Source organism: Rhinolophus ferrumequinum (genome assembly GCF_004115265.2).
Source record: "Rhinolophus ferrumequinum isolate MPI-CBG mRhiFer1 chromosome 15 unlocalized genomic scaffold, mRhiFer1_v1.p scaffold_54_arrow_ctg1_1, whole genome shotgun sequence".
NCBI lineage: Eukaryota > Metazoa > Chordata > Mammalia > Chiroptera > Rhinolophidae > Rhinolophus > Rhinolophus ferrumequinum.
The window spans coordinates 2022190-2047663 of record NW_022680357.1 but is presented as its reverse complement, the minus strand read 5'-3'; the positions used below and the strand labels follow the sequence as shown (position 1 = coordinate 2047663).

At 52.1% G+C, this 25474-nt stretch overlaps 1 protein-coding gene across 1 annotated transcript in view; it reads left to right on the top strand.

Annotated features, from left to right (window-relative positions):
- The window catches only part of IL4R (interleukin 4 receptor), a 31282-nt gene extending 26402 nt beyond the window's left edge, over nucleotides 1-4880 (top strand). Inside the window, 3 exon segments of the mRNA XM_033101672.1 lie at nucleotides 408-486; nucleotides 1803-1852; nucleotides 2679-4880. Coding sequence (XP_032957563.1) covers nucleotides 408-486; nucleotides 1803-1852; nucleotides 2679-4257 — 1708 coding nt within the window. The 3' untranslated portion in view covers nucleotides 4258-4880.
- Nucleotides 4881-25474: the final 20594 nt, after the last annotated feature.

Genomic DNA, 25474 nt, shown 5'->3' with positions numbered 1-25474 from the left:
TCTGTTTCTCCCAGGGTTCCCTCAGGTTCTCAGGCCATCCCAGGCCTCTCCCTGGCGCCTTGCTCTTGGCTGCTCCAGAGACGGGCTTGTCGAGGGGAAAACCCAAAATTCTCTCTCTGCAGCTTGAGTCTGTCCTACTTCCCTGGGGCTTGTTCCCACTGAGGACAGAGATGGCCGAGTCAGAACTCCACCTAGGTAGCAGCATGCCAGAGCAGGAACCTGGCTCTTCCTCCCAGCTGTCACCTCCCCTCTCTGGGCCTCGGTCTGCTCCTCTGGGAAGGGGGCAGCACCTGTTCATGGCGTTCAGGGAAGACATCCAAAACCACTCAAGCGGGGTCCTTTTTATGGGAAGGAGCACCAACCTGTTAAGGATTCAGAGGTCAGCACCTTTCCCTTTTCTTTTCCAGGATTAAGAAACAATGGTGGGACCAAATTCCCAACCCTGCCCACAGCCGCCTCATGACTATTGTGATCCAGGAGTCTCAGGTAGGAGCAGGGTTTGGGTCGGATGCTTTGCACTGATGTATCAGGAGGTAGGATTCCAGATGCCCGGGATGTGCAGGCTATTCACTGGCTTTTGGAATTGCGGGCGGTCCGATCAGCCACTTGGGGTGATCGTTAGCCGCTCCTCGGCTTTCATAGTTACTCCCCTGGGGTTGGTCACTCCATGTTTTCCCCTCCCCTGGGAGACGATGGCCCGTGAGGGCATCTGCCTGTTCATCTCATGGGGGGGTCCCTGTACCAGGGCAGGAAACCAAAAGGAGAGGGAGAGGGGGGAGCAGGAAACTGCCCCCAAGGCACTTAGCAAATCTCTCCCTAGTTCTCCTGAATCGCATCCCATGCTTTTTCCTAAACCGTTCACCTGTGAGGAGTGGTTCAACCAGATGGCCATCCCTGAGCTAGGGATGGGGCCAGCGTCCCCAGTGCAATGGCCACGTGGGGTTTGCCTGTGCAGTAGCAGGGTTCTCTAGGGAGGAGGGAGTGGGGGGTACAGGACCTGTTAGAACAGAAGGTCCGGGTGTCCTCAATGCTCCAGGGACCCTGTGGCAGGCTCTGGAGTCCAGTGGTGCTGGATTTGAACCCTGGCTCTGCCTCCCCCTTGCAGAGTGGACTTGAGCAAGTGGCTTAACTTCTCTGAGCCTCAGTTTCCTCATGTGGGTTGCAGTAGTGTTTCCCTCACACCTGATGTTGGAATTCATGGAGACAGTACATGTAAAATGTATATTACGGGGTCCTGCACATAGTAAGTGCGGTTTATGTATCAGTTAGCTTTATAAAAAATCATCCCAAAACAGACAGTTTGTGACACCAGCCATTTCTTGGGCTCTTACTTCTTCAGGTCGGCAGTTTGGACTCAGCTCAGCGGTAGGGGTGGAGGGAACCAGGCTGGCTGGGCAGATCTTTGGGCTGGCTGGTCCCCTGCGGCCTCACTCAAAGGTCTGGCAGTTGGCTGCTCTCACCTGGGTCTGTGGAGGTGACTAAGCCATGGGTCTCTCTCCCAGTTGGCACCGTATAACTTCCACCACATTCTATTGGCCAAAGCAAGTCACATGGCCGGGCCCGATTCAAGGAGTGGGAGGAGCTACAGAGAACTGGGATCATGTCTGCCATTGGCCAGAGCAGCTTGATATTGGGGCAGGCTCAGTAATTCCCGTAAGCTTGATATTGGAAACAGGCTCAGAGCCCCGAAGTGACCTGATTGGACCAGACGTGTGTGATGTCAGGACTTCGGTTTCCCATAACAAAGCTGATTGGACAGGCCACTCTGCTCCGTTTCATTGGTTGTCTCTCTCTGTGTTTAGGTGTCACTGTGGGGGAAGCGGCCCCAAGGTCAGGACACAGCCAAGTGCCCGTACGTATATGACCTTAGGTCCTCGCCGACATACATTTGGAAGAGGATGGAATTGGGGGGGTGGACCCCATCGTGGAAGTGGGGTCCCACATCCCCTCCATGTCTGCCTTCTCTTTCTTGGCATTCAGCACTTTTCCTGTGACACTGGGTTTCGAGGGGTGGCAGGAGGGGGAGTGGTCTGGGTAGGTAGGCTGCTGGCTGAGCCCCCTGAATTTCAGTGTGGGGGAGTCAGGCACATGCTGAATCCCGTTGGGGGTGCACAGTCTGGCCTGAGCAAGACTGGCAGAGTTGACAACCAGGGCAGTGGTGCCAGTTGTTAAAATGCTGACGTGACTGCATACAGGTCGGCACATACCACTATCCTAAACCATTGAGTATGCCACCATCACGCTGGCCTCCTTGCCTTTTCCTTCAGTGCCTCCTGGGCCTGACCACAGTCCAGGAACGAAAGGTTTATACCTGGGACAGCAGAGACTCCAGGACACTGGGAACCCAGGACCCCACAGCCATTCTAATTGGTCATTACTGATGCTGGGTGCTGACACGTATTTTAAATACCATCCTCCCTGACAAAGACATTTCCTTACTCAATAGACTGGGTTTGTATTAGGTACCAGGTTACATGCTGACATCCCAAAGTCAGACACAGACTCTTCAAGGAGTTCCCAGCTTGTAGTGGGACAGACTGATAGATTGTTGATGATAAAGGCAAGAAGCATGTTTACAATAGACATCAGTCCAGGGTGACTTCCCACTAGGGCTTTGAAGGATGAATAGGAGTTCTCAAGTGGTGAAACTGAACCCGGACCAAACTTTGCTTTTGCAGACACTGGAAGACTTGTCTCACAAAACTCCTGCCCTGTTTACTGGAGCATGGCGTAGAAAAGGATGACGATTCCTCCAAGGTGGCCAGAAACGGGCCTCTCCAGGGCCCGGGAAAATCAGCATGGCACTCTGTGGAGGTCAGCAAGACGATTCTCTGGCCGGAGAGCATCAGCGTGGTCAAGCGCGTGGACCTGTTGGAGGCCCCAGGGGAGAGTGAGGAGGAGGAGGAAGTGGAGGAAGATAAAAGGAGCTTCTGTCCGTCACCCGAGAGCAGCGGGGGCAGCTTCCAGGAGGGCAGGGAGGGCATCGCGGCCCGCCTGACTGAGAGCCTGATTCTGGACCTTCTTGGGGTTGACAATGGGGGATTTTGCCCACAGGGCTTGGAGGAGTCCTGCCTTTTTCCACCTTCAGAAAGTGAGGGTGCTCACATGCCCCGGGCTGAGTTCCCAAGTGCAGGGCCCCAGGCGGCATCGTTCCAGGGCCAGGAGCAGGCTTTGAATGCAGAGTCAAACCCTCCGGCCGTGTGGCGGCAGAGCCCACGCTGCCTGCCTTTCACCGAGACAACCGCCGTCATCGCAGACAATCCTGCTTACCGCAGCTTCAGCAACTTCCTGAGCCAGTCGTCGGGTCCTGGAGAGCTGGACTCACACCCACAGCTGGCCGAACACCCCGGGGATGGGGACCCCACCCTCCTCTGTGCCCCACAGCCGTTGGAGCCCCCCACTGCCCTCCAGCCTGAGCCAGAAACCTGGGAGCAGGTCCTTCGCCGGAGTGTCCTCCAGCACGTTGCAGCCCCTACCCCCGCCCCGGCCCCCACCAGCGGCTACCGGGAGTTCACATGTGCCGTGAAGCAGGGCAACACCCAGGCCGGGGGGACAGTGGGCTTCGACCCTTCCGGGGAAGCTGGGTACAAGGCCTTCTCTGGCCTGCTTGCCAGAGGTGCCACCTGCCCCGAGACACCTGGGGTTGAGGCCAGTAGTGAGGAGGGAGGCTATAAGCCCTTCCAGAGCCTCACTCCTGACTGTCCTGAGGCTCCTGCCCCCACCCCCGCCCCCCTGTTTACCTTTGGACTGGACATGGAGCTTTTTCAAAGTCCTCAGAAGTCACCCCTCTCAAGCAGCTCCACAGAAGGCCTCATGCTGGAGCCAGTGGCAAAGGGAGAGAACGGCCAGAAGCCCCCACTCCCCCCAGAAGAAGCCCCAGACCCCGTCAGGGATGACCTGGGCAGCGGCTTTGTCTACTCGGCTCTCACCTGCCACCTGTGCGGCCAGCTGAAGCAGTGTCACGGCCTGGAGGAGAGTGGCAAAGCCCACGTTGTGACCACCCCCTGCTGTGGCTGCTGCTGCCGGGACGGGTCCTCACCCCTGGTGAGCCCGCTGAGGGTCCCGGACCCCTTGCCAGGTGGGGTCCCAGTGGAGGCGCACCTCCTGACAGCCTCCCTGGCACCCTCGGGTGTCTCCGAGAAGGGTAAGCCCTCCCTGTTCTCCCAGCCCGCCCAGAGCAGTGCTCAGAGCTCAAGCCCCACCCCCAACGTGGTGAGCACGCTCTCTGCAGGGCTCACGTGCATGAGTGCTTCCTAGGGATGTGCCCTCTTGGCTCCGAGGTCTACAGGTGAGGACTGGGCCTTCCCATGCCTGCCAGACGCCTCCCCCTTGCAGGCAGCCAGGCTGGCAGCTTTCTGAAACACTCAGAGAACCCTGGCATGACGTTGGAAGTTGTCCGACCCTGGGGGTCCCCCTTCGTCCCCCCTGTTCCCAACACTGATGGCTCAGCACATCCTGTGGCAGTGGAGGGTGCCTGGCAGCTGTGCCTCCAGCAGGTACCTCCAGGAATCTTGGCTTGTGAACGAGCTGCTACCACTGCATGCTGTCCACCTAGTCTGCGGCCCCTGTCTTGCCCAGTCCTGGGAGTAACTGCTGTTGTGTCACCAGATTGGACGCTGAGCCTAGAAACTAACCGAGCCAATGGGTATCCCTTGGGAGGCCTTGGGAAACCAATGGGAAATTGAGGCCCTGGAAGGGAGGTCATTCGCCCAGAGGTGCCCAGTTATTCTACGGAGCTTCGTTAGGTTGGTACCGGAGGCCGGCTCTGGGCTGTGGAAGGGTGTTTCCTAAAGGGAGGGTAATCTGATGACTAAGCACTGACAATTTGCTCTCCGATTCCTACACAAGTGTAAGACTAGGGGCTCCTGTTAAGCGTGGGCCCCCCCAGAATAAACATGCCCAGCTACCTTGGGGCCAGTCGGTGCCCCCACGTACCCCGTTGCTGGCAGCCAGAGACCAGAGGGAGGGTTCTCACCTGAGATCCGGCTGAGCTGGGCATTCTAGACACTGACCGCAATTGGCCTGCATGTTGGGCCAGACCTCCGGTTGAGTAATACTTGTTTGTGCGCGCATCAAAGATTGTTGAAAACCTGGTGTTTGTGTTTGCGGAGGAGTGTGGAATGGGAGGAGGTGGAGTTTTATGTAAACAAAGGTTCTTTATCTTTTTGTTTGTTTGTTTTTTCACTTATTAAACATACTGCTAAGCATCCTGGTGAGCGTTTGTCTCTCTATTAATGCATTGAACCCTCCCAAGAGGTCCAAGAGGTATTAAGTAACTTGCTTGGGTTCCCCCCAGACAGGGATACAAGTGCAATTCATTGACTTAAGATGGGATTCCAGGAAACCCTGCTTGGGGAAAGGGGCCGTGAGGCCGGGGACATTAAAGGTGTTAGCAGCACTGTGGGCAATTCTGCTTAATCCCGTGGGGAGCTTTGGAAAGCCAGGCACGGCATATGTCTAGAGGTGTCCCTGCCAAAGTGAGGCGGGGGCGGGGCTGGGGTGTTTGTCCACCAACTCCCATCTCTTACTGGTGAAGGACCACTTCCGGGGGCATTGGCAGCAACTGTGACACTTTGCCAAGGTCACACAGCTAGTTAGTGCCAGGCCTGTCGCTAGACCCAGGCAGGCAGGGAATCTTACACTCCCCCGTCTGTGTTCACTCTGTTTCTCTGAGTAGATGCCCTGACTGTCACACTTGCAAAATGAGGGGCCTGGCTGTTTGGGGTTCCTTCCTGCTCTGGCTTTCTACACCGCACTGGAGGTGACGGGGAGCTCACTACCTTACACGCAGCTTGATGTTTGTTAGAGGTGCCGCCTTTGTGCTGAGCACAAAATCACCCAAGTGATTTTGTGGCCCAAGTCACCCCCCTTCACCCCCGCCCCCCCCCCTACACACACGGTGTACAGATGGGCAAAAAGGACTTGCGAAGGTCAACAGTGAATGGCAGAGCCTGAACTACCCCTCCGGACTTTTTGCCTCCAAGAGTTTCTATAAGAAAATACAATAATTTAAAATAAAATAACTATTTAGGGCCAAGCCATATGCTAAGGGCTGTCCACCCACTACGTCCGCTCTCGTAGGCAGGTTGAAATATTATCCCAGTTTTACAGATGAGGAAGCAGGCTCAGAGAGGTGGAGGTTTAGCTTAGGGTCACACAGCTAGAAAGTCCTGGAGCCAGGATTTGAACCCCAGGTCTGACTTTGGAGCTCCCAGCCCCCATGGGATGCCAGCTCAGGTACAGCATGGGACCTATCAAATGTTAGCTTTCATCCTCTTTGCCTGAGCACTGTCTCAGAAAATCCAATTAAAAAATTGAGCAGCAAACAGAGAAAATACATTTGTATGAGTGGTGGAGACGCAGTTGAATTGACGTCCAATGGAACCGAGGCCAGAGTCATTGTTTCCTCTGGATTTTAGGAGAAAGAGACCGGAGTTCTCAGCAGAGGCTCATAGCACAGAATTGGGGGGGTTGGAAGGGGCCTTTGGGAAGCTAGAATGGAGAACTAGACAGAGACACCTCCCATCTCTCCTCCAAATTTAAACCCACCCTCCCAGGCTCAGGGAAGCTGGAGAAAGGCCACTGTGCTTGCTTTCCCAGAGACAGAAAAGCAGAGAGCAGGAAGGCCACATACCCCACCGATATTTACTGAACACCTATTATGTCAGGCACCACTGGGTGCCGAGGAAACTGAGTGAGACAGGGTCTCTTCCCTCCTGGATCTTACAGTTCCGTAGTGGAGACAAACAGATAAAAGGGAAAATTGCCAACACTGATGGGTGATAGGAAGAAAATCAGGGTCCAAGACATGGGGATCTAACGGGAGGTGTTTATGGAGGTGCAGGCGTAATGGGGGCTGGACTTAGGCACTTATATTCTGGCTTAAATGCACATTAGCCCCACCCACTGAGAAACACGGTCGGATAGACACCGTTTTCTCTTCAATCTTCCCGGTCCCAAAACATAACCCGCCCATAAGCAGGAGCCAACGAGAGAACAGGGAGCCCCTGGAAGTGTTCCTCTGATAGGACTCTTTCTCACCTCACAGACTTGGGGAAAGAACTAAGTTTCCCACTGACTGGAGTGGTTCAAATTCTCACGGCTGATAGTCTCACCCAGGTGCCAAGGGACTCCCCACCAGGAATGACTTGATTTACACGAGGGAATGGCTGGCTGCCAGGGCCTTCCTTGGAATTTCTTTGCCAAAAGACTTTTTCAAATCCCCTTAAAATCTGGTCCTAGCCCTTCCAGGCACTGCTCCTCAAATTAGGCATGGAACCCCCAAAGGTCTTTGGGGTGTGGAGCCCTAGACCCCGTCCCTGTTTTCTGTGTCCCCTTTCTCCTGCCTGGGCCTTCATTTCCTCATTTGTAAAACGGGAAGGATAATGAAATCTGCATCGTAGGGTCATGCAGGGTGTCATGCGGGGTCTCTGGTCCCGTTTCCCGCACAAGAACGCAGGACATGGTGAGGCCAAAAAGGAACACCCACGGAGCCATACACAGGGGAGTCAGACCAGTATAGTCTCGCTGGCGGCCGGGTTGGAGACACAGGAAGCAGGAGCTGCAATCTGCCATCCGATTCTCTGCCAACCAACCAACCAACCAGCCATGGCAGTTATATCAGTGGCCAATGGCTAACCGGTTACAGCTGACGGCCAACTAGTCACAGCTGACGACCATCTACTGCCCGAGCCAGCACCTTCCCACGTGAGGCCGAGAGCCTGGAACCTGCTCCCTGGGACTCTGTCCCCACAGTAGTGTTGTCCTGAAAATAGCCTCTATTATTATCACCTTCATCCTCTCTTGGGTTTACTCCAACCTGGCTGGGGCACAGGTGACAAGAATGAAAAGCTACAAACAGAAATCTAGAATTTTCAGCCCCAGCCACTCCTCTGGGCTTCTTCCCAACACCTCTTAAGGCTCTGATGGCTCCCGCTGCAGCTGGTTAGTCCTGAAATGGGAGCCCCCCAATCCTGATGTGGGAGCCCCCCAGCCCATGGCCTCCCTCTGTCCCTGAACTCGTTAGTTTCTGCCGACTCCTTCCTGACCAGGGGCGACTCATTCATTCATCCAAATGTTAATTATTGCGTTTTTTGTCTCCCCGAGAGACAATTGTTAAAAGTAAATTTCTCAAATTATGAGCATGGATCAGTTTTGAGATTTGCAGGAAAGGAATCAGAAAAAGAAGAGAAAGAGAACATTGGCTCAAAGAACGATCTTAGGAAGGGATTGTTTTCAAGACGAATGAGGCCAGGGCCGTGCTGGCAGAACATTTACTGTGATGGAAACATTTGCCGCTGCCCGGTACAGCCGCCACTCGCCACGTGTGGCTATCAGGCACTTGATACGTGGCTAGTATGACTGAGGAAATGATTTTCAAACTTTACTGAATGATTCACCTTTACATTTCAATAGCCACACGTGGCTAGTGATTACAGTGTTGGACAGAGCAGTAGATCAGTGAAGCTCAAGGTACAACTTAGTGAATTTCCTCAACGTGGGGGGCAGAGGGAAAAGATCCAGGGAGACGAAGGAAGAGAGAAGAGGATAACGGATTGCACCAAATGTTTGCCCCAAGAGCCATGAGAGGCAGGGTTCTAGTGGATCAGGTGGGCCCAACTCAGGCCAGCCCCCTACCCCACCCCCACCCACACCCCACCCCGGAGCTGGAAGTAGGGGGTGGATGCAGGTAGAGAGACGCTGTCTGCGGACTTCCCCAGCGCCTCTAGTCCGGAGGTCCAGAAAGCAGTAGGGGCACGGAGTGGGGGTGGGGGGGAGAAGTGCAGAGGCATGGGCGTGGAGACCCGGGGAGACCTCCAGAGCCACTGATGTCAGGGGTCCCCTGCCCCAGCCCTGCACACCCCCGACTTCGATTTTACAAAGAGTTTTCCTAAGGAGCGGGTGAGGGGTGGGTACGTCTTCTTTAATTTTTTTTTTTTGTGTGTGTGTTTTTTTTTTAAAACCTACTTATTGCTTTTTTTCCTGATTACTAAATTGGCACGTGCCAGCCTTCTCTGATTCAGAGAAAACCTAAAGGTATAAATAGGAAAGTGAAAACCACCGGAAATCCCATGCCCCGCCCCAGCACCTGGCCCCGTGTGGGCGGTCACCAATGAATGTTTGTTTCTGAAGATGTGTCTCCGTCAACATCCTGTTGAGTAACCTTTCTGATATTTTCCTACGAAATTTATTAATTAAAAACAAAAAACCCAGCGTGACGTTTTTGAGGTCCCACTGCGAGGGAGGCATGACCTCCCTGGCTCCTCACAGGAGACAGAGACGTGGTGTGGGACTTGCCCAGGATGCAACCCTGACCCCTAACCTTTCACAGGTGAGAACCTTGAGAGTCAGAGGAGCAAGGGCTCTACCCTCATCTTGCCTCTGTTTGAACCTGCCTTTGCCAATAGAGCTGTGTGACCTCGGGCGAGGTACTTGACCACTCTGGGCCTCAGTGTCCTTCCAGACCAAAGACAGATGAGAGCGGTTCACAGCAGCCCATAGCGGAGGGGTGAGCAGCAGATGTCTCCAGGGGTGAAGGCCGGGTGGTGCCAGCTGTTCTTGTGATTCACTTGCTTAAGTATCTGGCAGCAGCAGACAGTGCCAGTTCTGCCTCAAAATGTCACCTTTTCCCAGGATGTCTGCTGACAAAACGGCCAAGGGCGAGGCAGGGACCCCGTAGGATCAGATTGGCGGGAGGCCAGCTCCCTGGTCCCTGCTGCCCCCTAGTGGCTCACTCTGGCTCCAGCGCCTGCCTCTGCTCTCCCAGCTCCAGGTCCAGCTCCAGGGTGCCACGCCCAGAAAACGAGGCCTGCCACCCCAGCCGTGCGACCCCACCCTCTCGTTCATCTTTGCATTTCTCCCACCCGTTCTAGCACCTGGTAAAAGGGCTTGACTGGCATACGTTAGGAACTCAGGGTGCTCCAAGGACCAGCTGTGTGACGTGGGGTCAGTCAGGCAACCTCTCTGTGCTTGCTTCCTCATCTGTAAAATAGGAGTAATAATACCACTGGCCGCGTGGAGCCCTTGATAGAATTAAATATGTTAATACATGTAAGATGTACAATGGTCCTGTACGTAGTTAATGCTCTCCAAAGGTTTGCTAGTGTTCTTCTCACTATACTGCATGGGTCCGTGGTATTGTGGAGGTGAGGGCATAAGACATACTGAAAAGAAATAAGGACATTCCAAATTTAATGTTACTTTTCTGCAAAAAGAAAAAAAAAAGGACAGACTGGAACAACAGAAATCCAAGACAAATGGTCCCCATGGCATTGTGCCACCAACTCATGTTTCTGTCTGTGCACCTGACTTGTAGACGTCCCTTTGCAGAGCCACCGTTTGTGTGTGTTTGCAGAGCTTTATAGCCTGCATATAAATACACATTATATCTATTTGCTCCCTCCCGCCCTTGCCCTTTTTCTCTTCCCTTCTGTTGTTCCATATACCGCCTTACGGGATCTTGCCCAGTTCTGCTTTTCTCCTCCCCATAGACCCAACTCGCTGGGCTTCCAGCAGGTCTTTCCAGAGAAGGAGACCAAGATAAGCGAGACGGAGATGCAGCGAGAGAGAAACACGGAATCCGACTTCTGATCCGAGCTTCAGGTGGATACCTGACTCCAGCCACGGATGACTTCTGACTCAAGCCCTAGACTGATTTCTGACCCACGCTGCGGACCTAGTTGTGCTCTTGGCTGCAGATTGACCCAGGCACATGCTGACCCCCAGCCCGGGCCCAGACTAATTTTGGACCCTGTCCATAGACGGATTCTAAATCCCTCACCACTGTACACAGACACCCCACCCAATCCGGGAACTGGCATTTCCTGATTTCCAGCTGGTAAATTCAGCTTGAGTTGGTCACCATATCTGGTCAGTCTGTCCTTCCTCCCGGCCATGGAACCGCAGGGCAAGCTGACGGTTCTCCTTTTCACCAAAGGGAGCAGCGTTAGCAGAAGCCCCTTGCCACCTTCCTTCTGCTTTGGTGGTTTGGCAGCCATCTTGTGACCATGAGGAGACAGTATGTGGGTGAAAGATAATGTTCTGACGGTGGCAGAATGGATAAAGAAAGGCACCGCCTGGGTCCTTGATTACAACACTCAGTGATCAAACCGAACTCTGGAATCTTCCATAAACCACACATCTACTTTTGTTGAAACCACTGTGGAGTTGCTTTTGCCGCCATAAAGCAGCTTTCAAGATTGTGGTAGGTGGAATCGTGGACCTCCACAGATGGTCACATCCTAATCCCGGGAAACTGCAAACGTGTTGTGGCCCATTGCAAGGGAGGATTCAGGTTGGAATGGACACTGCTCATCGGCTGACCTGGCGCTGGAGAGATTATTGGGGTGGGCCCAATATAATTACAAGAGGGTCCTTCTAAGTGAAAGCGGGGTGTGGGGGGGGTGGTTAGAGTCAGAGAGAGACTGATATGCTGCTGGCTTTGACGATGGAAGAAGTGGCCACGAGCCGTAGAAGCTGGAAAATCAAGGGACAGTTCCTGCCCTGCAGTCTCCAGAAGGAAGTCATCCCTGCGGACACCTTGGTTTTTGGTTCAGGGACCCCCAGGTCGGACCTCGGACCTCCAGCCCTGTTAAGATAATAAATTTTCATGTCTCGAGCCACTCTATTTGTAGCAACTTGGTACAGCAGCAGTAGGAAACGAACATACAGATGCTTTCATGCCTTTGATTCTAGGTTCTGGACACACCCCAGCCTTCTTTTCTTCAAGCCCCTTCCCCGCGTCTCCATTCTTTCAGTCAGGAGGAGCACTCAGTCTCCACTTCTAGAGGATTCTGTCAAATGCTGCCTGCTACCTGCCTCCATCGGCATCCATCACCTCAGTAAAGTGACTGTGGGGTGGGGCGGGCCTCGGGACGTGCCACCCGGGCAGTAGCACCGTGCTCAGAATTGGATGCTCTGAGTTCCTTGTCTTGAACTTCTCGATAACTTTCTGTTTGGAGCTGTGTGTGTGGTCAGGGAAGCCCATGGGACAATGGCGCATTCCCCCAGGGCTTGCAGCCTCGGCTCCCACGTGGTCTGCTTCCCTGGGACGGGTCCTTGACCACCTGCTCTTCTAGCCTCTGGCACCCTGCACCCCAGTCCACCGCCCCCTTTCCACCCTTGCCCAGCAACCCTAGAGGAGCCCAGGCTCAGGCACAAGGGCTTGGGCTGGAGCTCGGTGGTGGTCGTCCCTGCCTCTCGTGTGTCGTGCCAGGTCGCCAGAGGCCACGTCAGCCAGTTGCCCGCTCCTGATCTGGGTTATCAAGAGTCCCCATCTTGAATTCTTAGTACTTTGGGGACAAGAAGCCCTGACATTTTATTATGCACCCAGCCCCTCAAATTATGCAGGCATTCTTAACGCCACTCCCTCTGGACCCCAAACGCCGACAGTCCCCCCTCCATGTTCCAGTCTCTTCTGCAGACTTCTTCCCATCACTGTGGTCACCTGTTCCATTCCCTTCCATCTGCAAACAAGCAAAGGTCCCCTCCACCCCTCCTCCTACTTCTCCGCCTCTCTCCTTCCTACCCAGACACAGTTCTCGAAAGCTGTCTCTTCTCTGTCTCTACTTCCTCCCTGCACACCCACTCCTCAACCCTCTCTGTGCAGAACCTGCGTGCACTTCTGCCATGAAACCGCTTTCACTGACACCAGCCTCCAAGTCCAGGCCCGTTTCAGTACATCTTTCTGCAGCACAAGCCCCGCCCTCCCGCGTTCTTGGACCTCTGTGGCTCTCCTGCTGCCGCCTGCTGACTCCTGCCCAGACACCTGGCCTTGGGGTTTCTCGTCTGCTCTTCCTGAAACATTGGGGGTCCTTGGGGCCCATCTTGGGCCTGCCTCTCTCTCTGTGTCTCTCTCTGTCTCTCTCTCTCTCTGTCTCTCTCTCTCCTCTTCCTCCCACACCCCATGGGCAATCTCACTGTTTCCATAGTTAACTACAACCTTTCCTAAATCTAGACTGCAGGTCCATGAGGCAGGGACTGTCGCCCAGCACCTGGCACGTAGAATGTGCTCAGTCAACATTTGCTGAATGAATGATACCTTCTCAGTCCGTCCCCAGCCAGATCTCTTGCCTGCTGAACTTTATATCCATGTATCCATCTCAAATTCCACATCTCCTACCCAGACGTTTCCCATGTCCTATCTTGTGCACATTTCTGTCTGATGTGACGTATATGATGAGAGATTGCATATAGTATTATTAAGTCCTGTATTTCTTATTGGGTCTTTCACGCCTCCCCCACTAGAAGGTGGAACCCCTGGGGACAGAGATTTTTGTGTTGGTTGGTTCTCGGCTGTATCCTGGGGACTTAGAACAGTGCAAGGTACACAGTAGGTGCTCAAGAAATACTTTCTGAACAAATACATGGATGTCCCCCCATCTCGGACCCCGTAGATCCAAAGCTGAGCCCTCCATGTTCTCCCCAGCCCTCCTCCTCCTCGTGGGTCCTGGTTTCAGTTGCTAAGGCTACAGAACGGGCGTCACCCCAGGATGCCCACTTCCTCCTCCCTCCCTACGGAGATTCAGGCAGGACGGACCCTAGGACTCCTGATCGACAGCAAGTCTGTTTACACAAGTCAGCCGCCTCCTTTTCCACATCTGGAATTAGGCAAATAGCATCTTTCTTCTCAAGCTCTCCCCACCAGGACCAGAACCTCCTGGTTCCCATACCTTTGGGGTCCCTAAGGGACTTCAGGTGGCACGTGGATAGTGGATATGGAGGATCAAAGCTTGTGTGACATGGGCCTGGATGCAAAACGGCATCCAACAAAGAAGGTGGTTCCTTTTTCAATTCTCTTTCCTTCTGACTAACCTGCCACCGGCCATACCCCACGGAGCTAGAATTTAATACTAACTCCTCGTTTTGGTTTCATTGTTTTTGTTTTCCAGCCCTTTCTACGTATGAGAAAGGATGCTGGTTGTCCATTCGTGATGACGACAGTGTCTCTTTTTAAAATAAAGCCATTCAAACAAAACAAATAAGCCAATATGAAAAACAAGTTGGAGTCAATAATGATGGAGAAAAAAATGTAAACATGGAAGAAATCACTAGTGAGCGTGAGAGGGCCGCAAGTTTGGAAGACTCTGATCTGCAGATCTGAGTCCAAACCCTTTTGCAACCTGGCTCCTGGCTCCCTCCGTTCTCACCTCCCTGCTCCCTGGATACGATGTTTGTGACCCCTAGAATCCATGGCCTGTCACCTCTAGAATCCATGACCTGTGGTGATTTGTGATTTATAATAAATATATATTTGGTTTTGGTCCCTGTTCCTGGCGCAGAGCTCCTAAAATTCTTGGAATTTCCTAAGTGATGAGAACCTGTAGTGTGTTTTGTTTTGTTAATAAAGTGACCTTTGGGAAGCCCCTAGGTCACCTAAAATTAAGGTCTGGTTGCCAGGGGAACCAACCATGGTGATTAGAGGGAAACTGTCAGTCCTACCCCTCAACCTCTGGGGAATGGAGAGGGGCTAGAGTTCAACCCCATCCGGCCAATGATTTAATCAATTATGAGTATGTAATGAAGCTTCCATACAAAACCTAAATGACGTGGTTTGGGGTCTTCTGGGTTGTGAATGTGTGGAGGTGCTGGGAGATAGTTAAACTCTGGCGAGGGCACGGAGGCTCGGAGCCCCTTCCCACATAATTTGCCATCAGGCTGTTCCTGAGCTGTATCCTTTCATAATAAACGGGAGATCTAATAAGTAACTGTTTCTCTGAGTTTGTGAGCCGCTCTGGCAAATAATTTAACTTCAGGAGGGGGGTGCTGGAACTTTTTATCTACTGCTCGCTGCTCAGAAGCACAGGCGACAACTGGGGTCTGAAGTGTAGGGGGAGGAGGCTTGTAGGACTGAGCCCTGTGGGGTCTGATCCTGTCTCCAGGTGGATAGGGTCAGCACTGAGTTAATTGCTTGATGGTGTGAAACACACACAAGTACCCTGTTTCCCTGAAAATAAGACCTAGCCGGACAATCAGCTCTAATGCGTCTTTTGGAGAAAAAATTAATGTAAGACCTGGTCTTATATCATATTAGGTAAGACCCAGTCTTATATTATAGTAAAATAAGACCAGATCTCATATTAATTTTTCTCCAAAGACACATTAGAGCTGATTGCCCGGCTAGGTCTTATTTCGGAGAAACATGGTACACACACACACACACACACATTGGAATTGATGTCAGAATTGTTCCTGGGTACCCTGCGACACCTTGACCTGGCCATTCTTGAGATATCATGACCTGTGACCTCTAGACACCATGACCTGTGACCTCTAGTCACCATGACCTGTGACCTCTAGCCACCGTGACCTGGCCAATGTACCCAGACTACACTACACATTTGCAAACCCCCAAGGCTTTATTCTTGCTCTTCCCTCTACCAAGTATGCCTCCCCCAGTTCTCCATCAGGCATCTCTACCCTCATGCAACAGGACCCTGATAATATCTATCCAGCATCCACTCCTTCTTCTTCTGATAATAGCACCTGGTTTTCCTTGGAGACAATCTCTCCCTACTCTTAGTTCCTGCTTTTTCCATGATCTACATTCACTCCCAGCTTTGCCATAGGACACATGACTCAGGCTTGGCCAATAAGAACATTTCTTCCCGTGTTTATATTGTGATTGGTTTAGGGACAGGCATGTAATTAAAACTGACCAATAAGAGCCTTTCCTGGTATGATCATTGGGATGATTGGGAAAAAAGATCTTTTCTTTGTGCTTCCTAAGCTGGTGGATTATAAGCTGGTGGGACTTCTGAGAGCCTCCCCCCCGCCCCCCCCGAAGAGGTGGAGACTTCCAACCTGAAAAAAAAATTATTTGAGAACCGTGATTCATCCATGCCTGAAACTATTTCTTGAATTTCAAAATGTTATTTTGTGAGCCAGTAAACCCATTTTAAAAGCTCTCACTTGCAACCACAATGATCCTCGTTGAAACAACTTATTTTTTTTATTGAGATAGAATTCATATAAAACTTTCCATTTTGATCATTGAAAAATACACAATTTAGTGGGCTTTAGTATATTCCAAATGATGCATACCCATCACCACCCTTTGCCAAATAAAACCTTTAACCCAATAGGAGTGACCCCCAGTTTCCCCTGCCCCCATTCCCTGGTAACCACTAATGAAACGTCATCTTTTCAGACCCAGTTACAATGGGCATTTCTCTGAAACGTTACCTAAACACAGGGCAGAATTGTTCTGTGCACATCCCGTTATTACCACTTGTAATATTCAATTTTATTTTTTGTTTTTAATAATAGACTGATTTGAACATACATAAAATCACTACCCACAGGACTCCTGTTAGACTCCTTCATGTTATAACTATTTCTTCTTGTGTCTCCCATCCCCAGTGTCATGCAGGGTGTTATGCGGGGTCTCAGCTCCCGCTCCCCACGTAAGAACGCAGGACATGGTGAGGCCAAAAAGGAACACCCACGGAGCCACAGGTAGGGGAGTCAGACCACTATAGTCTCGCTGGCGGCTGGGTTGGAGACACAGGAGGCAGGAGCCACACGATCCGCAACCCGCTGTCCACTTCTCTGCCAACCAAACTCACTTGCTAACTGCAATTCACACTTGCTAGCTTAGCCACGGCAGTTATATTAGTGGCCAATGGCTAACTGGTAACAGCTGACGGCCAACTAGTCACAGCTGATGACCAACTACTACCCGAGCCAGCACCTTTCCATGTGAGGCCGAGAGCCTGGAAACTGCTCTCTGGGACTCTGTCCCCACACCCAGCCCAGGGCCTGGCCCAAATGAAGTGTTCAGTGAAAAAAATAACAAAACAAAAGATGAACAAAGTCTCCCCCTAAACACCCCAGTCCCGGCCGGGCCAAAACATGAAGATGCTGGCACGTGTTTGTTGATTGTCTGATTGACATCTTGGTGGATGAACTCTTCCACACTGAATAACATTCTTGCCTTGTTTGTGTGTGAAGGGGGTGGGGGAGCATGCTTTAGCTGAACAGATCACTTCCCACACTCTGACATTTAATTAAACCCCAAACTAAACTTACAGTTGGTTGCTGTGTCTGGGTACCCCCTAAAATTTCCCCAAGCCGCACCCACTTCAGATGCTTAAGGGTGGGGTAGGAGGGGGGGCGGAGCAAACCGGTGATCGTGGCCACATTGATTTAACTGCTCCTGGTCTCAGTTGTCCCATCTGTACAATGGGATTAAAAATAGTTAAATACCTCATAGGGTCATCTGAGGATTCAATGAGTGAAGGCGGGTACAGTACTTACGCAGTGCTGGCTCATTTAAGAAGTCTGTTAAACAGGATGCTTTTGTTGTGTTAACCAAAAAAGTACATGAGATCGCTAAGCCATTGCATATGCGATTTCCTCTGCTTGGAAATAACTATTTTGTAGTCTTACTGCCACACTCCATTACGTTTCAACTTAGATGCCACCTCCTCCGGGAAGATCTCTGGTCCACTCAGGCCTTGGTTAGGTGCCCCTCCTGGGGGTGCCCAGTGTCCAGCACACGTAAGGATGGCCTGAGACACCTCAGGGTGCCCAACACAGGGTGGGTACTGAGTTAATGAAAGGACAGATCAGAACACGCATTGAAGGCTGAACAAGTGGTTTTGTTCTCGTCCCTGGCCCCTCTCACTGGGGCTCTTGCCCTGCCCTGGGCACCAAGGCTCTGGCTCCGTCCCGTGTGTCCCTGGGAAGAGGTTGTGAGTCAGTGGGGAGCTGAGGCCAACACACAACAGCTCCTGAGAACCCCTTGTGCACGCCTTTTGTCAGCTCTGCGTTCTGCGACGTCACGTTGGTAGCTTGGAATTGGCCGTGGTGGGAATATTTACACCACGGAAAGCAGCAGACACCCCGTATCAGGTTTTTGTTTTTTGGGGTTTTGATGGTGGGCTTACCAGCACACTGCCAGTTGTGATTTGGGGCTACAAGAATGCTTTCCCACTGCCAGGTTTTCGTGCATACGGCTGCCCCTGCACACTGCCATCCCCCAGCCCACCCCACCCCCTCCCCCACCCCACCCCACCCCCTCTCCCACCGACCACAGCTCCCTCATGGCCCCTGACCTTCTGCAGGACAAGGCCTGTGTGTATTTCTTCCCCCCTTTCCCTGTACTGTGCCTGGTCCAGTGTGAAAGCTGCAGCTGTCAGTAAAAGCTTGTTGATTGACTGACGGACAGCTCTCGGTAAATATTTTTGTGAGTCTGATCTTTCCCCTGTGTGAATGTGGGGAAACCACGGCAGCCTGAACTTTCAGTAAAGAAGGGCCTGTTTGAGGAAGGGAGTCTTTGCAGAAACTCACCACAGCTGCCTGGAAGCCGAGTCATTGCAGCCCTTCCTCCCTGAGCGTGCAGACTCTTGGAAGACACAGGTGTCTCTGGGCCACGGCTCCCTAATGAGCAAGATGGGGGCAGAGGAGAGGGTGGAGGTCTTGAGGGCAAAGGCTCCTGATGGGGTGGGAGGCTCTGGAAGGACTGAGGGAGTGCTGGGGGGCTTGCACACACATGTGCACACTCAGGAGCTTATGTGGGGTGTTCACATGGCTGCAAATGCGTGTGGCATTTGTCTCTTGGATCATGGTCTGTCCCAGCAGAATGGACAGAGGCTCGGGAATCCTCAGACCACAGGGCATGCTGAAAATAACACTGATCTCTGTCCCCTGCACCCCATCCACCCCCTGCCGAGACCCACGTGCCCCTGGCTCCTGCCGAGAGGGAGGTACGTACTCACGCGTGTGCATGTACTGAAGGGGGTGGCGGTGCTCAGAGACCGCTAACATCTGGGAGGGTTCAGCTCTACATCTGACACATAGTAGGTGCTCCGTAACCAGTACCCATGTGATCTGACCATGGAACTTGCATGTCTATGCATGCGCCCCGCTAGATGCCACACACGGGGAGGGTCGGAACTCTGTTTCTTCACTGTTAGATGGCTGGCACATAGTAGGAGCTCCATAGTAGGAGCTCCACATATGAAGCACATAGTAGGTGCTCCATAAATATTTCTTCATAAGCAAGTGCGCTCACGAGACAACGTGTGTGTACTTGCCCAGGTGTGACCCTGGGTTGCTGGGGGTGTCGCATGCCTCCCACGCAGGCAGGGCCGTGCATGCCGGGTGTGGGTGTATTGAAGCCAGTCTGTGAGTGAGCAGGCTGAGTCCTTGCAGGTCTGCAGAACCACGCGTGGTGAGTCTCATGCTATGAGAAATCTGTGTCTGGGGGCTTGGGCTGTCTGTGCACGTGGGTGCGTGAGCAAGGGTGTGATTTCATGTGCCTATGGCGAGCTTCGCTCCTATGTACACACGGGACTTGCGTGGATATTTGTGAGAAAGATCCTGATGCCGTGGTTTAACAGCTCAGGCTCCGGAGCCAAACCGTCCCGGTTGGAATCCTAGTTTCGTTTCTTATTTGCACAGCGATGGACAAGTTACCGAAAGTGTTGGTCCTTCCGTTTCTTCATCTTGAGAGAGGGATAACAATGCATCTGCCTGCCTCCTAGAGCCATTTGGGGGCCATAAGATACTAGCGCCCGGCACACAGTGTGTGCTCCGTCAGGATACCTGTGGCTGCTCCCATCTGTGTGTTGCACGTGCCTGTATAAGCACATCTGTGCCCCCCGACAAATCCCCCACCGTAGCCCTAGAGAGATGAGGACCTATCTGCTGGGCACCTAGATTTGCATGACGGTTACAGGGAGCTGATCAAGCTTCTGGTCCATGATGATTGGAGGTCGGGTGGGCAGAGGGGAAAGGCCCGTGGGAAACTGTCTGGACTCTGTGAAATGGGACACGCGTGCCTGTGTGCGAAGCCATCCTTCCTCCCCACTCACCAAGGAGAACTTGGTCTGTCCTTGGTCGCAGGACTCCATCCTCCAGCCTGGAGAGGTCAGTCTTGGCCAGACCAGCTCACTGGGCTCTGAGGAGGCAGAAATGAGACGATGGGTGCAGAGGCCACTCCAAGGAATAGATGATGCCAGGATGTGCCCACGGTGTCCTTCGGGGGTGGTTCTGGGTGTGCCCAGGAGGCCAGGTTCTTCCCCAAATGCCCATAAAACAAACAGAGCCAGGTGCCTTTGAGGAGTTTGAAAGGAGCTGTCATGCTCAGGAAGGACTCACTTCCCTCAGATGGCATCAGAGGAGACTGGCACCCACAGAGTGATTCAGGGGGAGGGGACCGGCCCAGGCCCTGGGAGAACCTGGAGGACAGGAAGTGACCGCTGAGGCTAATTCATCACTGACTCCCTCAAATCCCATGTCTAGACCCTGGCGGATCCAAGACAGGTCCCTGCCTGTATGGGAACGTGGGGTCAAGCCTACGAGTACCCATCATGCAGTATGGTCGTGACGTGATGAGGGACGTGTGGACCCACAGGAGGGACCACTCACCCAGATTTGGGGCATCCGGGAAAGCACCCCGCAGGAGGTGACATCTCTGTTGAAACCGGAAGGACCAGAACTAGTTCAGAAGATGGCAGGGGAAAGAAGGCACCAGGCAGAGGGCCCAGCAGATGCAAAGGCCTAGAGGAAACAGCCCAACCTGGCTTGGCCACGCGATGGGAGATGGGTGAGGTGGGAGGGGATGCTGGAGCCATGTGAGTCGCATGTGGCATTTGAGACTGAACAGGTCTTGTCACTGATAGGCCAGCCGGATTTGGGGGTGGCAGGGGTGGAGGTGGAAGTGGGGAAACCGGCTAGCAGCTGCTGTGATTGTGCAGGGGAGGGCTGCTGGTGGCGTGGGGCAGGGGGTGGTCGTGGCCATGGATTCTGGGTGGGTTTTGAAGGGGCAACCAGCAGGACTTCCCAATGGGTGGATGTAGGGGGGTGAGAGAAAGCAACAAGGCAACGATGACCCTGCCCTGCGGCCACCCTGGGGACCCAGCCCCACCCGCCTTCCCCCCTGTGGTCTGGTCCCGGGGGCCGGTGGAATAATTATCACTGAGGAGCGTCCTCAGAACCTCTACTGTTTGTTGCGCCCTGACTCTGCCAGGTGCCACGATGTCTTGCTCCTCCTTATTATAACCTGTGTGTGGGTCTCCCGGCCCCATTCGGGGGGTGGGGCTGTAGAGGCTCGAGAGGCCATCCCAAGGGCTGGGATTCCCAGTCAGGACCGTGGGTCTTGTGCTCCTCCTATCAGAACACTAATTGGTGGCCTCCTCCAGGGGACACCTGGCAGTGTCTGGAGACACTGTTGGCCGTCCCATGTGGGAAGAGGTGCTGCTGGCATCTCGTGGGTAGAGGCCTGGGCTGCTTCATATTCTCCCAGGTGCAGGACAGCCCCACAGCAAAGAATGATCCAGCCCAAATGTCCACAGCGCTGAGGTTGAGAAACACCGCTCCCCCAACCTTCGATGGCTTCCTCAGAGACCTCCCTGAAAGGGAAGTGAGCCTGTGCCAAGGTGGCAGTGGGCAGCAGGCAGCTGGGGTGGCAGTGTTCCCCATGATAGAGGCTGGTTCCTGGAAAACTGAACTTGACCTCCTGGTGGCTTTTCTTCTCCTTTTCAAACACCCCAGGCAGCGGGGCCACGGCTCCTCATCTGAAGACGGTCTCCAACGGCCCAGCGTGGCCCTGGCCCACTACCCTGCGGAGAACCTTCCCTGGCTTCCACCGTGCAAGGGGTGGGGTCCCATCCTCTGGGCTCTGGCACCACCTTCCCCTGCAGCCTGTGGCCGCCTCACTTCCCTCTTGCTCTCTGGCCCCTGCAGCCAGTCCACCCACGTCAAGCACTCATTTCCCGAACAGGAGATGCAGTCACGCCCCGTGTCTCTGGCTAACCAACGACCCAACTGGGGCTCTGTTGATCCTCTCCAGGGTATGCTTCCTTCCTCTTTCAGTCTGTTTGTATCGTATTTCCCTTCTTTTACTTTCTTCTGTGTTCTCTGGCTGCTCTTTTTCTAACTTCTTGAGAGGGATGTGGGGAACATTCATTTTCTTCTTTTCTAATTTATGATTTTTTAAGGCTACAATTTTCCCTCTAGGTATTGTTTTAGCTGCAACCCACAAGTTGTGATATGTACTTTCTATAGCATTCAAAATGTTTCCTAATTTTTCCATTGTGATTTTTCTCATTGTCCCTCAGGTTATTTAGAAGTGTATGTCTTTACAAAAAAAAAAAAAAAAGGAAAAAAAAGTGTCTTTCTTAATTTCCTCATCCACAGGTTTGAAAAGTTTTGGAATGGCCTCTTCTATCTTGTCAACATGATGAACTTTTCTTCATCCTTCCAAGTCCAGTTCATGTGACCCCCCTCCTCTGAGAAGCCTTCCCTGGACTCTGCGTCCACACCCCTCCAGGCACATAATTAGCAGTTGCCTCCCTTCTGCTCCTGTAGCACTTTGTACAGACCGTCCTTGTTGCACTTTTAGGCACAGAGAAGTGTATCTGTCAAGACTTTCAGTTTCAAGTGAAAGAAAACTGATCCAAACTGGCTGAAACCAAAAGGGAACTATTGTCTCATTTCACCAAAATGTGTGGCTTTCAGGCATAGCTGGATCAAGGGGTCCTGCCTTCTAATGACTCAATTCATCTCTTGGGTCATTTCTGTATGTTGACTCCATTCTGCGGCAAGTTTCCTGTTGTGGTCACACAATATCTACAGTAGCTGCAGAAAGCACTGCCTCCCTGTTTCATGTCTGGATCTTTGCCCCCATAGGCCCATCAAAAGTTTCATGGGGTCTCACTGGCTCTGACTGGGTTACGTACTCTGACTGTAGCAATTCATATGGCCTGGGGTATAGTGGATTGGCTTGGGACAGCATCATGGGCTCCCTTGGGAAAGAAGCTGAGAGTAGAGGAAGGCTGATACCCCATAAAAAATTAGGATACAATTATCAGAGAAGAGTAAATCAGTGCTAGAAAGCCACTTTCCCCCCAAAAAAGTCACTCTTATACTCACTGCATGCCACCATCTCAAGTGCTTTACTTACCATCCTGTATGTCCGTTCCCTACTGGACTTGAGACCTTCGACAGTGAAGGGAATGTCTGTTCCATGAACTGAGAAAACGGAGGCAACGGGGAGGGAGAAGAGGGGCAACTCCTTCTCGACCCTCATCAGCCTGCCCTCTGGACCTTGGAGGCTGGCGCTTCAAGGGTGGGATGTCAGCTCCTAGATGCCCTGGATCTAGCAGAAGCACTTGATGAACTCTCTGTCTTAGTTCGGGCTGCTGTAACAAAATACCACAGACTCGGTGGCTTAAACAAGACATTTATTTCTCACAGTTGTGGAGGCTGGAAGTCCAAGATCAAGATGCTGGCTGATTCGGTTCCTCTGAGGACCTGCTTCCTTGCTTGCAGATGGCTGCTTTTTTGCTGTGCCCTCACATGGCTCTTCCTTGGTGCATGTGGAGAGAGAGAGAGAGAGAGAGAGAGAGAGAGAGAGAGAGAGAGAGAGAGAGAGCTCTCTTCTATTTGTAGGGACACTAATGCAATCTTTAATGGCTTCCTTAGGGGCCCATCTCCATATACAGCCACACAGGGAGTCAGAACTTCAACATATGATATTGGGGGGAACATGAATAGTCAGTCCCTTGTACTCTCCTTCCAGGGTAAGCCCTCCCACATATTTCCAAAAATTAGTGACACACAGACATTCAGCATAAAAGTAGCCGCCATGGCCCTGCGGTCCAACCACACAATCACCCACATCAAGAGGCGGCCGAGCCTCAGTTTGCATACGACCAGGGACAGGAAGCTCACCATTTACCCTAGATAAGCAACATTGACTGCTCTGGTCTGGACCTAAAGGTCAGTGCTCACATGTCTATTGATTTTTAATGCCTTTCCTCCCTACTGCGCTGTCTCCCCAGCAGGCGGATGCTTTGTTACCTTCCTCTTCTTTTTTATATTCCCAAAGTGGAAAGAGCTTTATGATTTTTCCTAGATTCTAGGAGTGATATACCATGTAAAAGATCAGTACAGAAAAGTACACAATTAAAAAAAAAAAGGTTCCCATCACTCAGAAATGGCTCTGTTAACACTTGGAGCTACACTGCCCGGGTTCAAATCCTGACTCTGCCACTAACTAGCTCTGTGATGGGTAAGTTGCTCTTTCCTTGTGTCTAAAATGAGGATAGGAAAAGGTGGTTGTGATAGCTTATCACAGTGTCTGCTAGATGGTAAGTTCCTTAAAAAAATGTAAATGCCCGTTATTTTTTGTTATTAATAATTGGATTAGTCAGGGTTCTGTTTCTTTGGAGAACTCTGACTAATACAGATAAATCAGTCCTAGCCTGCTCAGGCTTTCATAACAAAATACCATAGACTCAAAGCAGGGGGAGTTTAAACCACAAAAATTAATTTTCTCACAGTACTGGAGGCTAGAAGTCTGACATCGAGGTGTCAGTGTGTTATTTTCTGGTGAGGACTCTCATTCTGGCTTGCAGAAGCCACCTTCTTGCTGTGTCCTTACATGGTGGAGATGGGGGGGGGGAGAGAGAGAGAGAGAGAGAGAGAGAGAGAACTCTGGGGTCTCTTTTTCTTCTTATAAACTCACAGTCTTACCAAATTAGGGCCCCACCCTTGTGATCCCATTTAACTTTAATTACCTCCTAAAAACCCTACCTGCAGAAACAGTCACATTGAGGGTTAGGGACTCAACACTCTTTTCCTAGTTTATTTCAACACTGTCCGTGTTTTTATATGTACCTGGCATAACGTACTTTACCCGTTTGGTTGGGTAAAGTACACAGATAAGCCCCTTTCTCTTTGTGGTGGTCGTTCAAGCCCTTTGTGGAGTTAGAGATTGCATTCGGATACTATAACAGACCAACCGCAGTGGCTAAAACACTAAAGGGTTTTATTCTCCCGTGTAATGTGAAGCCTGGAGGCAAGTGATTTCAGGGCCAAGTGTGATTCTCTTGGTCTTTCCCTTTGGTTTCAAATGGCTGCTTCAGCTCCAGCCCTCACAGCTACATTTTAGGGAGGAGAAAGGAAGACGAGTAGAAGGGTCAAAGGGAGCTCTCAGAATTTCCATCCGCTTCCATCACGAGCTGCAAGGGAGGATGGGAAGTGGTCTGTTAGGTGGGCATGTTGCTGTCCAGAATGACACCGTGGTTCTGATACGAAGAAGGACAGGCTGGTAGCTGGGTGACAACTAGTGGTTGCTGCCGTTTGGCCAGTAGCAAATGTTGAAGTCTCGCTCTTCCCCCTCTCAGTGCTCACACTGAGGCATCCTTCCTGCAAATACCTGCAAATCTCTGCTTGAGGGCTTGTTTCTGGCTGCAGCTACATATCGTTGGCCAGCTTGAAGGGCTAGCGTTATGTCCCTAGAAGCAGCCTTCCATTCATGACAGAAGGGGTTGTAGTGGAAACATCCCCTCGCGTCCCTGTTTCTTGTGAGGGACAATTTGGAAGAATGTTCTACACGGTCTTCCATAGGTCCTCAATGGAATTAAGTTCCCACAGCAGAAACCTGCCCTTTACATCACCTGTATTCGCTTCCTCCCCTACCTCATTTCCTCATTACCCTGCAAGTGTTTCCTGGGATCACCTC